The sequence below is a fragment of the Euprymna scolopes genome, chromosome 12 (assembly GCF_053919585.1).
Source record: "Euprymna scolopes isolate OS-2025 chromosome 12, ASM5391958v1, whole genome shotgun sequence".
Taxonomy (NCBI): domain Eukaryota; kingdom Metazoa; phylum Mollusca; class Cephalopoda; order Sepiida; family Sepiolidae; genus Euprymna; species Euprymna scolopes.
The window spans coordinates 72,268,064-72,281,505 of record NC_136493.1 but is presented as its reverse complement, the minus strand read 5'-3'; the positions used below and the strand labels follow the sequence as shown (position 1 = coordinate 72,281,505).

Sequence of the window (13,442 nt, the reverse complement as noted above, 5' to 3'; positions counted from 1 at the left end):
TTTTGCTATTTATTAACGTGATCAAGTTAGATTCATATATTTTAAGTTCTAAAGTTGTGTATTTTAAAAACTCCCGGGTGTGATACTCAGCTGCTTTATGCACTCTCTAGAAAGATGTTCAACGACCTACCTTACTACTATCATTCTTAAATTTCTTATCGTTAGTTTGAGAAATTATTTTTTCTTCAAGTTATATTGATTTCATTAACACGGACTCTAGAAACTGTTTTCGTAATATTCCTGAAATATTAAAACATTTTTAATTGTTAACATTTACGATGATTTATTTTTATAAAAAAGCAAAATAAGTCTATACGTTTTTAGTACTTAAAACAATAACTTTAGTAAAGGTATTTTTTAACAAAATAATACATTTTTACTAAGATTTAAAAATAATGGGTTCATTATATTCTCTTATTGTGACTACTGAAAATTTCATTAGGATTGCTTGATTTCTTTAATTTTGATCAATTTTTAACTGACGGGACATACATTCTGGGGATAGGCCATATATTTTGCACGTACATAGCAGATACTTTCTTCTTAAAACTGAACTATTTCCTCTTTGTCTCCGTACGGAGTAAAGTACTTTGGTCAATTATTTACGACTTTATTGCCAAATGTCTTTCGGTTCCAACATATATATATATATATATATATATATATATATATATATATATATATATATATATATATATATATATATATAGTAAGTTATAAAATGTATATGGCGATTAAGCTACACTGAATATTCTGCGTTTCATCCATTCTAGGACTCTTCAGGCTTATGCGCATAAGCCTGAAGAGTCCTAGAGTGGATGAAACGCGGAATATTCAGTGTAGCTTAATCGCCATATACATTTTATAACTTACTAACTAGCTCTACCTACGTATTGAGCACTTTTGAAGTAAATACTTAAAGTTTACGCATAAATTTGTACTTTCGTATATTAATTTTATGTGAGTAAATTAAGTAGTTATATATTAAGTAGTTATATAATATATATTATAAATTTAGTAGTTATATATATATTATATACTTATAAATTAAGAAGTTATATATATATTATAAATTAAGTAGTTATATATATATATATATATATATATATATATATATATATATATATATATATATATATATATATATATATGAGAGAGAAAGAGATATGGAAGTGTTTTATATCATGCGAAGGTAGACTGATTCCCTTTGGATATTGTCGACATCTCTTTTCTTCCAATTATCATGCATCTAAAAAATGCGGCAAAATCACGATGACACTGGTTCTCATTAAGTCACCGAAGTTAAGTCACGTTGAGCCTGGTTAGTACCAGATGGAAGGCCATTTGGGAACACTAGGCGCTGTATGCATGCAATACAGAAACTGCAAAAATCTAACCTAGTTACTTTATCTGGCCAGATAAATAAATAAAACCTTTGCAAGCTAGTCTCACAATTCCCAACTAGAAAAAAAAATTAAGAATTGGAAACAACCCTTCTTTAAATAAAGCCTGTGACCGGGGGACCGCTTATGGATTTAATTTATAAACTTTCTACTTTAGAGAATGTCGGCTTAACCTGACCAGGGTGAATGCCGGGTTAGATATTATGTCCTTCCACATTTATGGTTAGGTCACACGCACGATTTATCTTATTGGCATGATTTCTGTTACCGAAAATCATTGTTCGTATCATGATTAAGTTTTGACTTTGCCAAAATATTCGATTTCATCAGAGCAGTTTCATGTGACGCATTCTTCCCGTATGCTAAGGCACATTACACTCACACACGGCTTCCAATATCTAGACAGGAAATTGGAATGTAATATTGAAATCAGATGAGTGTAATAAACTAATAAAAAGTAAAAATTTTACAAGAGGCTGGGAAAATAAGGATTAACTACTTTACATATAATATATTGGGAGTCTACGCCAGCAAGTAGAGATTATGTTAACTAGTATGAATTTCGGTAAGGGTTACATAAGTACATGTCAGTATAACCTGGTGGCAAGCGACAATAGACCACCTAGCAGCTAGCGTAATTGAGGTAGAGGTTTAAAGGTTAACTGTCTAGATAAAATGTGCTAGAAATGATTTGATTACGTCACGTGTTCAGAGCATAGAACAGAGTGTGTAGGAAGTCGGACTATGGAATGGGAGAGACGACATGTTCTGAAAATGTTGAGAGTAACTAAATGAATGTCACCCCGATGATGCCGTCTGCGTCTCACAATTCCCAACTAGAAAAAAAAAATTAAGAATTGGAAACAACCCTTCTTTAAATAAAACCTTTGCAAGCTAGTCTCACAATTCCCAACTAGAAAAAAAAATAAGAATTGGAAACAACCCTTCTTTAAATGAAACCTTTGCAAGCTAACAAATATCCATCGTGTTCCATGCATGATTCGTTTTGAGTTTAACAGAAGATTACGGCACACATATAGAAAACTACTATAAATAGAATGATAGACAAGAGAACGGCGCACCTGTGTAAAAAGACGTTATCTGTTGGTCGTTTCGCGATCGCTCACTGGCAATAATGCATAATCGCACAAGTATGCGTTTGTTGGAAACATGTGCGCACAGTCTGTTAACGCTTATTTATAAAAATGCTGCAGAAAGAAGAGTGGGGCGTTATTTAATTGAAACGTTCAGAATAATTATTTGCATTTTTTCTTTTTCCGGTAGACATATTGTTATAGTATTGCTTCTCGATCTGGGAAGATATTGTCAAGGCAGATTATCAAAATCTTGATCTATTAACCGATTTTATATTTATTTTACCGATAGAGTAATAAATATTTTACAAAAATACTCTATGCACCATCCATATTAATATATAGCATTAACTATTCTTTTTTTCAATATGTAACTTGTATTAAATATCTTAAATATAAAGCTGCTATAACCAATCGTTTTCATTTAAATTACCTATCTTAAGTAATAAATCGTTCTCTTTATAATTAAATCACTTTAATTGACTACTGTTAATATCGACAGAACTATTGCACATATATAGGAAAATGGGACAGGTAAATTGCAAATGAATATCACAATATTAATTCGTAATAAACTGTTTAAAATAACTATGCAAATTAGGCATATACTTGACTTAGTTTGAGTCTATGCTCTCTATTATACATAAGTATTTCACAAGGTTATGTTGTATTATTTTCACAATTATTATCATATAGTTATGCTGTGTTATTGGTTTAACTAATATTCATCAACTTTATTGCTGTGATGAATGAAAAAAAAACTTCCCCATATATTTATTTATATATATGTGTGTGTTTTATTTATTTCAGAGTTGATAATGGTCAAATAACTTTTCAAATTGATCCTAATGTTGACAGAATTACTGCTTCAACTGTGGCCAAGCAAGTCGGTAAGTCTTTGCATTCACAATTTATCCCCCTTTCACTTTTTTCTTTCATTCCATCTTTTTGATTATTTTTCCTCTTTACGTTCTTGTTCTTTTTCACATTTTGATTTTATTCTTCTTTTTGGCGTTTTCATTCTTCGCTTTCGCCATCGCTTTCTTTTTCTTTCTTTGTTCTTGTTCAGTAGAAGTTCTCACTAGTCGTCATCAGTAATTGCCCGCTGACAGTAACCGATAGTGGTCCCTGAAATTTGATTGACACGTCTCGCCCGGTGCCCAGTTCTTTCGATGACCATTGCAACCATTAACCATTGATAACTTTCACTCTATTTTTCGTATATCGCAACGCTTCATTTCTCGCTGGTGTTTTCCGATTTGCTATCTTTGCATATGGTTGTTTCGTGATTTCCTATTTTTTCTTACGTTTGCCTCCAGCATTTCTTCATTTCGCGTTCTAGTTCTCTTCTTCCTGCAATTTCCGGAAGTTCCTCTTTTATGTTTTTCAGCCATTCGGTATCTGTGTCCGCTGTGCCGCTTTTTCTGTATCTTTGCATTTATTGTTGTGTTCTAATGCTTCCTCTGTTTACTTTTTGAAAAAAATGGCTTTCATCTATTTCAAAAGTTCTATTTGATTTGTACTATTCCGTTTTGTAGCTACATTGGCTAATTCTTAATTGTTGGCTGTCATTTTTTTTATTTTAGTTCATCGTGGTTTTTTAGTATTTCTTTATGAATAATATCCCCCTCTTCCATCGTTTTCGGTTCTCTTTCATCCTATTTATAGCTTTAGTTTCTTTTTTTTTTTCAACCTGATTTCCCATCAAGTCTTGTCTGTCTATTGTAAGCTAAGTTTTATGTATACTTTTAACTGCATACATACTGATTAGGCACCTGTATAGATTAAGCTGTTTAGGTCTGCAAATGTCAGTTAAAATATATGGAAATAGTTTGTTTAATTGTTCTATTTCTAATTTTTATGTCCTTCATTTTTCGGTTCCTTTGTGATATAGGATTTGTTTTATCTTTGTTCATAAATTATTTGCCGTTTTCTATTTCTATTGCTTTATCCTCAGCAAGTTTTCTCATCTCGTAGTGTCTTTATTTTCATTGTTTATCTTTTGCCAGTTTTCTACATGCGGGTTTATCATTAAATAATCCTGATCTATGAAATAATTTATTTTTCGTGGGATTTGCAATGTTTCAGGTCTAAGACTCAACCTTTCTTGATCTACAATTTGTGTTCCATTGTATTTTAGTGAGTAGATTTTTCATGCGCTTCTGATAACCCCCTTTTTAGGCATTACTTATGTAGTAGTATTCTGTCCTCTTTCGCAGTCCATTGGTTAAGGAGTAAACATTCACAAATTGCCAACAGAGAAGGGGCTTATCGCTCATGATCTTCCTACTAATTTTTCGATATCTACATATGTTTTATACAGATTTTTTAATATCTATAAATGTCTTACCCTAATTTTTGTATATCTACATACGTTTTAAACTAATTTTTTGATATCTACATACGTTTTAAACTAATTTTTTGTATATCTACATACGTTTTAAACTAAGTTTTTGATATCTACATACGTTTTGTATTAATTTTTCGATATCTACAAATGTTTTCTACTAATCTTTTGATATCTACCGACGTTTATACTTATTTTTCGATATCTACATACCTTATATACTAATGTTTCGATATCTACAAATGTTTTATCTTAATTTGTTGATATCTACATACGTTTTATACTAATTTTTCGATATTTACATAGGTTTTATACTAATTTGTAATATCTACATAGGTTTTATACTTATTTTTCGATATCTACATACGTTTTAAACTAATTTTTCGATATATCTGTTGTATACTAATTTTTCGATAAATACATACGTTCAATACTATTTTTTATATCTACTTAGTTTTATCCTAATGTTTTGATATCTACAGACGTATACCAATTTTTTGATATCTACTTCCGTTCAATACTAACTTTTTGATATCTACTTCCGTTCAATACTAATTTTTTTTTATATCTACATACGTTCAATACTAATTTTTTGATATCTACATAGGTTCAATACTAATTTTTTGATATCTACTTACGTTTTATACGAATTATTTGTATATCTACAGACGTTTCATACTAATTTTTTCATAACTACATACGTTTTATACATATTTTCCAATATCTACATACGTTTTGTACATATTTTTCAATATCTACATACGTTTTATACATATTTTTTAATATCTACATCCGTTTTATTCTAATTTTGGATATCTAAATGCATTTGACGTTTGTGTAACACAAGGTCAGCACGTCACTTACTTGTTCTAATGAAAATGAGAGATAAAATTGAACGTTAGAAACACATTAAAAAGGAACAGTTTCACGATAAATTTTACATTATCTATATATCTTTAAAAGTGAATATGTCTGTGTGTGTGTGTGTGTGTGTGTGTGTGTGTGTGTGTGTGTGTGTGTCGGTCTCTCTGTCTGTGTACATTTCTCTACAAAATCACTCTGTCAAATTTGACATAAGGTGTATTGAAATTTGGGAAAATCTTTTTAATCTGTTTTCGGAAAAAAATTTGGCGGTTAAGGGGTCAAAGTCTTACGATTAGACCTTTAAGAACTCTACTAAACTCCTTCCCCAATTTTGGGCTCTAAAGACTTGAAGCTTTAGATATAGATTCGTGGGAAATGGATCTAACTTTATTATTAGCTTTTAGCCCAAAACAATAAATGCTAAGGGGTCATAATTGGAGTCAATTGTTTTTTAAATTGACCTCTGCTATCTCTACCAAATTACTCAGCCAATTTTTGGTCTAAACATTTGAAATTTTATAGAAATTGTATTTAGACATAGGGCAAGCTTTTTAATCGTTTGTTTTTTTTGTTTTTTTTTTGCTGAAAATTTGGCTGCCAGGGGGTCAAAGTCCAAATATTTTTCCTTTGCGGTTTCTAGCAAACTATTAAGCCAATTTTCGGTCTAAACATTTGAAATTTTACATAAGGGTATACAGACATGCAGCAAGCTTTTTAATCAGTTTTGGGCTCAAACTTGGCTGGCAAGAGATCAAAGTTTACAGAGTTGACATTTGCAGACTCTACCAAACTCCTTTGGCAGTTTTGGGTCCAAATACTTGAAATTTTAGATGTAGATTACTTGAACATGGGTCAGATATTTGCATTTAATTTGAGCCTAAAACAATAAATGGTAAGGGATCAAAATCGGGGTCAAAATCTTTAAAAAATTTAACTTCTGCGGTCTCTACCAACTTTTCTCTATGGTAGTTAAGGAAGCCTATTATATAGAAGGCATTACCGTACATATTTCCACTGTTTGATATATGCATATATATATAAAGTTATGAATAGTACATAGGACCCGAGCAAAGCCGGGCTGAACTGCTAGTTAAGTATATATTAAGTTTTAAATTTTTCGCATCTCTCCATTAGAAAACTGTAGTTTTCCCTCATGAGTGCAAGAGCGTTTAGATGGTTATTTTGATTTTGATACTTACACTAAAATGTACTTTTTGTTAGTGATGCCTCCACGCGTCTTATTCACTTGGAGTCTTTTTGCCTTGTGAGTTAAAATAATAGGAGGAACGAGAAGGGGTGAACCAAATTATTTTCCTTTGTTATTATCAATATAATTCTAATATTTTACTTTTTTTCTTTTTCTTCATATTCCCCCATTTTCTTAATTTTTCTTTATCTTTTTAAATTTTCTCCTTTCCTTCTCCGTCTTCTCTGCTACCTCTATTATACTATATTTTCTTTCCTCTCGTCTCCTTCTTTTTCTACTTCTATGTCCTGTCCTTCTTACTCTCTTGGCGTTTTCCTTCTTGTTCTTTTTTCTAGATTGAAATATTTTTTACTAAAATTATTTCTTACTTATACAAATTAGTTTCTTTTGAATAGAGATTTCTCATTCACATACCTAAAAATTGTCCCGTGTCGTTTTATTTTTTTTTTATTTTCTCCGGTGTCGTCCTTTTCACCATAACTCGCCCTGGTCACATGTGTAATAGTTCGATATTCTGTAACAAAACAAGCATTTCCTACTAAGACCGGCATCAGAATATTACACATCGCCCATGCCTTTTAAGCTCCTTATGTGTTTTATCATTAATCAAAATAGCACCGTATCTGTTATACGGCACGTATTATTTTTTTATATTTGAAATTGGGATCTGTTGTTAATTTTCTGTTGGTTAATGTCGTTGATGTCATAGATACAGGAAAGATAACAATTAAAGAATATTCTGCTTGAGGAGTTTTCAGATGGTCATTTTGCGAGATGTAAAACGCATATTGGTAAAAAAAAAACCCTCCCCCTTATTCAATTATAAAAAAAATTCCTTCTCGTCAGTGTTTATGCCATTATAATATATTTTATCCCATTATAATATTATATTTTATCCTATTATAATATTATACTATCCTACTATTATATTATATTTTATCCATTATAATATTATATTTTATCCTATTATAATATTATACTATCCTACTATTATATTATATTTTATCCATTATAATATTATATTTTATCCTATTATAATATTATATTTTATCCTATTATAATATTATATTTTATCCCATTATAATATTATAGTCTATCCCATTATAATATTATATTCTATCCCATTATAATATTATATTCTATCCTATTATAATATTATATTTTATCGCTTTATAATATTATATTTATCCCATTGTAATATCATATTTTATCCCATTATAATGTTATATTTGATCCTATTATAATATTAAATTTTATCCTATTATATTATTATATTTTATCCCATTATAATATTAAATTTTATCCTATTATAATATTATATTTCATCCCATTATATTATTATATTTTATCCCATTATAATATAATATTTTAACCTATTATAATATTATATTTCATCCCATTATAATATTATATTTTATCCCATTGTAATATTATATTTTATCCTATGATAATATTATATTTTATCCTATTATAATATTATATTTTATCCCAATATAATATTATATTTTATCCTATTATAATATTATAGCTAAGTGGGTAGAAAATTACGTAGAAGTAACGCAGAATATAAGTTGAAATATCAAGGAGTGCAAGAAAATATACACCAAGTAGAGGCGATGTAACTTTTGCATACTAGAATCATATCATATAATAGTGTCTAAGAAAAATTTATTGAATAAAAGGCAGAAAGTTGTCCAAAGTTGTTTGCAAAGAACCAGGCATGCGTTCTCTCGTCTAAAACCTGACTAGTAAGCTCAAAGTAAATAAATAATTTATACATATCAATTATTTATTTCAAAAGAGTGTGTATTAGAAAGTATAACTAATAAAGTAATGCAAATATTATTATTGCATCGAGCGGATCAAATTGACTCTTTCCCTCCACGTGTCTCTATCTTCCATGGCCTTAAGAAAAATTTCAAGTTGTAAACCAGTGCCTTCTGTCAATAATTTTGTGTATGTCTTGACAGGTCTTCCTACTTTAGCGGTTTCGTGTTTAGCATCCCACAGTACGACTTCACTGACGACTTTATCTTTTCTTTTGTAGCAATGTCCAGCATATCGTATTCTTTCTCTTATTACTGAAGAGATCCTGGGCGACCGACCATACAGACGGCTAATAGTTAGGTGCGTTTTCCAGTTTAGGTTTAGTACTGCCCGTAGTATAAGTTCCATTTAACTTACTGTCATGTTTTATCTTACTGAGAGCCCAGGCTGGTGAAGCATAAAGCAGCACCGTAACCATAACGGCTCTAAAAAAATTTTTTAGGTCTGATGTAAGGTTATCGAGAAATTGAAAACAACAAAAAGAAAATATAAGAGTGGGGTGGGAGTAGGTTCAACTACTTATTCTCTGAAGATAGATTATGAATGTATTCATATATGTATAGTGTATTTAGCCGTCTGAAGATTAGCTGTTTTGGAAATTCTTGAATGATATATTGAAAATTGTCCGAATGATTACGAACCAATTGTAACGCGATATGATATTTTCATTTTATATTTTGTTTTCTTGATCTTTGCGATATTCATGCTCGATTTTGAAAGCGGATAATCATGAAGCTTAATTAATTGAGTCGATTAATTTGGACATTAATTTTATGAGTATGTGAACATTACCGGAATTTTAATATATTAAAATTTTTGGTGAAAAAATATTAATCTATAATATAAAGCTGAATGTGTGTGTGTGCTCACGAATATGGTTGACTATTTTTAAAATCTGATTACATATAATGATAGAAGATGTATCGAGACATAGGAATGGGTGTGTTTGATCTGGCAGAACGGTGGTTCATTAAAATTGTGGGGTCTGCGTTCGCGCCTGGTCCACAAAGTATGGAAATAAAAATTTAAAAAAAAAACGTTTACAAGTGTTTTTGATATAGGTGTACATGTACTTTAATAAATATGTTTTAACTTAAATAGGGATGGTATAATAAAATTGTGGGGTCTGCGTTCGCGCCTGGCCTCCATAGAATGGAAATAGGCACAAATTTTAATAAAGACTTTTCATATTTATCTGCGTAAGTATACTTTGATAATTATGTTTCAGTTTGAAGAAATATAGTATAATAAAATTATGGGGTGTTCTTTCGCACCTGACCTCCATAGAATGGAAATATGTCACAAAGTTTAACAAGGTTTTTTTTTAATATAGATCCACAGAATATTGTGATAAGTGTTTCAGTGTGAACAGGTATGGTATAATAAATTATGGAGTTTATCTATTTTATTTTTACTTTCATCATATTTTGCTTTGGTTTTAATACCCCTAAATTCGAAGCTATCTCTTTACAACCCTTCCTTTTCATAACCTATCATACTTTCTTAAATCAGAGTTCATTTTATGTAGGCTGTTTTTGAACCCAGTCAACGACGGTTACTTTTGCTAGTAATATATATATATATATATATATATATATATATATATATATATATATAATGGGTTAAGAAATTCCAACGAAAGAAAGATATATATTTAAATAAGGGGGTAGTCACCAACAAGGGAAGCAAATAACCTCATAATACTATAAAACAGTACACACATGTTCAAACCAATGAAGAAAACACATACACACACATCCTACCCTAAAAGAAAAGAAAAAACACAAGCAGAGGGAGAAAGTGAGAGAGAGAAACACAACACAGGAGTGACCACAGCCGACTCGCCATAGCCCAATAAAAGAGTAATAAAAATTGAACATTCCAATGAATAGTAGACACTTACACGTTTCCACCCCTTGGAAACACTTCAAATGAACTAGAAAATGCTATTTTTATATCTCCAACACATTTTGAAAATAAGTTCTGAAGAGGACGCTTCACAGAACGTCTGAAACGTGTTAAAAACGATTTCAATGATTTAAAAACATTATTACAATGATCTAAACATAATTCTCAATGAAAAACCAAGACACGGAATAATAAAATAATGTTAAAAAATACACATTGTTGGTGACTACCCCTTATTTATATATATATATATATATATATCATTACAGAATCTAGATCAACATGTTACCTTATATAAAGCTAGGACAGCGATCCACTCGAAAATATGAAATTTTCTTTATACTTATAAGCTATATATATTATGGAAATTGTATGATGTAATGACTATAGGCTTATTTTGGTTGTGAAATCTACCAGATAACTTTGGCATTGTTCACAGTGGTTTCATAGTTCTCTTTACCATTGGACTCTAGAAATGCTAGTTCATGATAGGAGATAACCATTATTTTTTACTCAGGATTGTGTGTGTGTGTGTGTGTGTGTGTAAGAGTAGACGTGCCCATTTAACGTCAGTTATTTCCTTTTTCGTGTATTCTTTCCTATTGATGAACGTTAAATATTTCAATTCTTGCACTCCCTGTTTCGTACACTTTCGCGACATCAGTCACACCTACGATACGATGAATTCACTGTGTGAAGATATGGCGAAACAGCTGTTGTCTTCGATGGATATGAAAGGGCCGACACCAAGGACGAAACCTTCCACGAGCGTAGGAAGACCATCGTTCTAGAAAATACAAAATCAATAACATTTGTAGGTAAATAACTTATTTCTTTCCAATGAAAAAAAAAACAAAGGTCTGTAACATAAGTCCCACTATATAGACAATAGAACAACGCCGTCATACAAACAGATACTGACAAAGAAATAGTAAAAGCTGTAGTTTTTTTTTGCGGGCTGATCACTTCGGTAACATGCCCGGTTTCGTAGCGCGTGGTGCATTTGCCGTGGGGGTTCTTAACCCAGACGACGTCTCCCACTTTGATACTATCTCGTGTCGCCTCTGGCTCAGGTAGAGGGCTGGCCTCTAACCCTTTCACCCTGACATGGTACCGGTGTAGCGCCTCAGCCGGCGTGGTAGAGGGCGAGACATCGTCCTTAGTGGTGAGGTTGTACCAGTATAGCGCTTCAGGCACTGTACACCACCTCCTAGCTGCAATGGTCTTGATGTCCCGGTGGTTCCGTTTCACAAGCCTGTTCCTGCTAGGCACATTGGCGCACCGAAATCGTAGTCGCACACCCCAGCTGTCTGTGAACTGCTTGAACTGCCCGCTAGCAAAAGCGGTGCCGTTGTCGGTCAGTATTTTGGAAGGAGGGCCACGCTCAAGGAAGACACTTTCCAGTTCCCGGACAACGGCGGCCGCGTCCTCTCGGCGAAGTGGCCGCCACAACGCAAACTTAGACGGTCCACAGTCAATCATCGTCAAAAAATCCCCGCCGTTGTGGTGGGTCACGTCCACCGCGAGCCTGTCCCAATTGTTCTTTACGCTCAGTTATCCCTTCTTCCACCAGGCAGGCGCCAGATCGATCGACTTGCAGGTTTTACAACTCCTCACCACTGATTCTACCTCCTTCCTTGACACACAGGGGTCGACTAGTCTAGCGAAGTAGAGAGTTCGGTTTACACCGGGGTGCCCACTCTGGCAATGGACGTCAGCAACATGGTCTGGTTTGAATCGACGCCCCACCGCGGCGCAGTTCACTGGTGCCGGTTCTTCAATTTCTTTCGGCAGGTCCAGCCAACGGTGCGGCACTCTGGTCAGCTGATCCGTTCGATTCAGACAGGACTGTACTAGTGTCACATCTACGACCAGGTTGTATTCCTTGATGGTTTCAGTTGGGGTAGAAAACTGCCTCCCTATGAGCATTTCGCCTGATGCCTTCGTCGCCAATCATGCCTTTCCACTCAAGACATCGGTCGTCCACCGATACACACATGTGGAGTCTGTAATGATGTGCAGGACTCTGGCATGCCACTGTAGCGCCAGGTTGATACTCTTCACTGTGGCATCGAGTTCAGCCAGGTTGATGTGCCTGGCATCATTTTCTGGCCGAAGCCAGCAGGCATCTTCTATGATAGATCCGTTGACTGCCAGAGCAACACCTAGGGCGAGCGAGCTGGCGTCCACCCAAACTGTAAACTTGCTCTCGTCGATGCACCATTTCCCTCGCACTGGATCGTCCTCAGAGACTCTGGCCAAAGTCTCCTCTAGCATTTTCCGCAGGGCGGGGTTGCGCAGCTCATCGTCCCACCCGGTTGACATGGAAGTCGCTCGTCGCTTTATGGTCACCACCGCCACCCGGAGCCACCCACACACGGGGAAGTGGCCCACCAGTTTCCCACAGATGGAGAAGACGCACCGACGCGTGACGCTAGTTGGGACTTCCGGGACGTCACTACCTCTTCCCCAGCAGAGTCCGTCTGCGCTGCCGCTCACGCGCAGGCCAAGCACCTTCATTCCATCTCGCAGTCGCTCCGGCTCCCTGCACGCTAGCCCGAAGCTTTCAAAGTGTTCTTTAACCTTCTGTGCAGGCATGAGGCTCTCGTTCACGTAGATGTCATTGATATATGACGATGTCGCTTGTTGCACGGCTTCGTCCTTATGGCGGATCGCCTGCATGATTTCCGTCATCATGTTTGGGGCCACGTTCAGGCCAAACCCTAACCTCGTCAAATAACGTGTCCCTTTAATCTTGACCATCTGGTACGGTCACGGTGATTTTTCGACGT

At 33.9% G+C, this 13,442-nt stretch overlaps 1 protein-coding gene across 4 annotated transcripts in view; it reads left to right on the top strand.

The window, feature by feature from the left end:
* Window positions 1-13,442, top strand: part of LOC145291330 (receptor-type tyrosine-protein phosphatase N2-like) — a 1,723,320-nt gene that overhangs the window by 1,156,231 nt on the left and 553,647 nt on the right. For all 4 annotated transcript variants that reach the window (XM_080137086.1, XM_080137084.1, XM_080137087.1 and 1 more), the window contains one exon: window positions 3,308-3,387. In XM_080137086.1, the coding sequence (XP_079993212.1) occupies window positions 3,308-3,387 (80 nt within the window). The remainder of the gene's footprint in view (window positions 1-3,307; window positions 3,388-13,442) is intronic.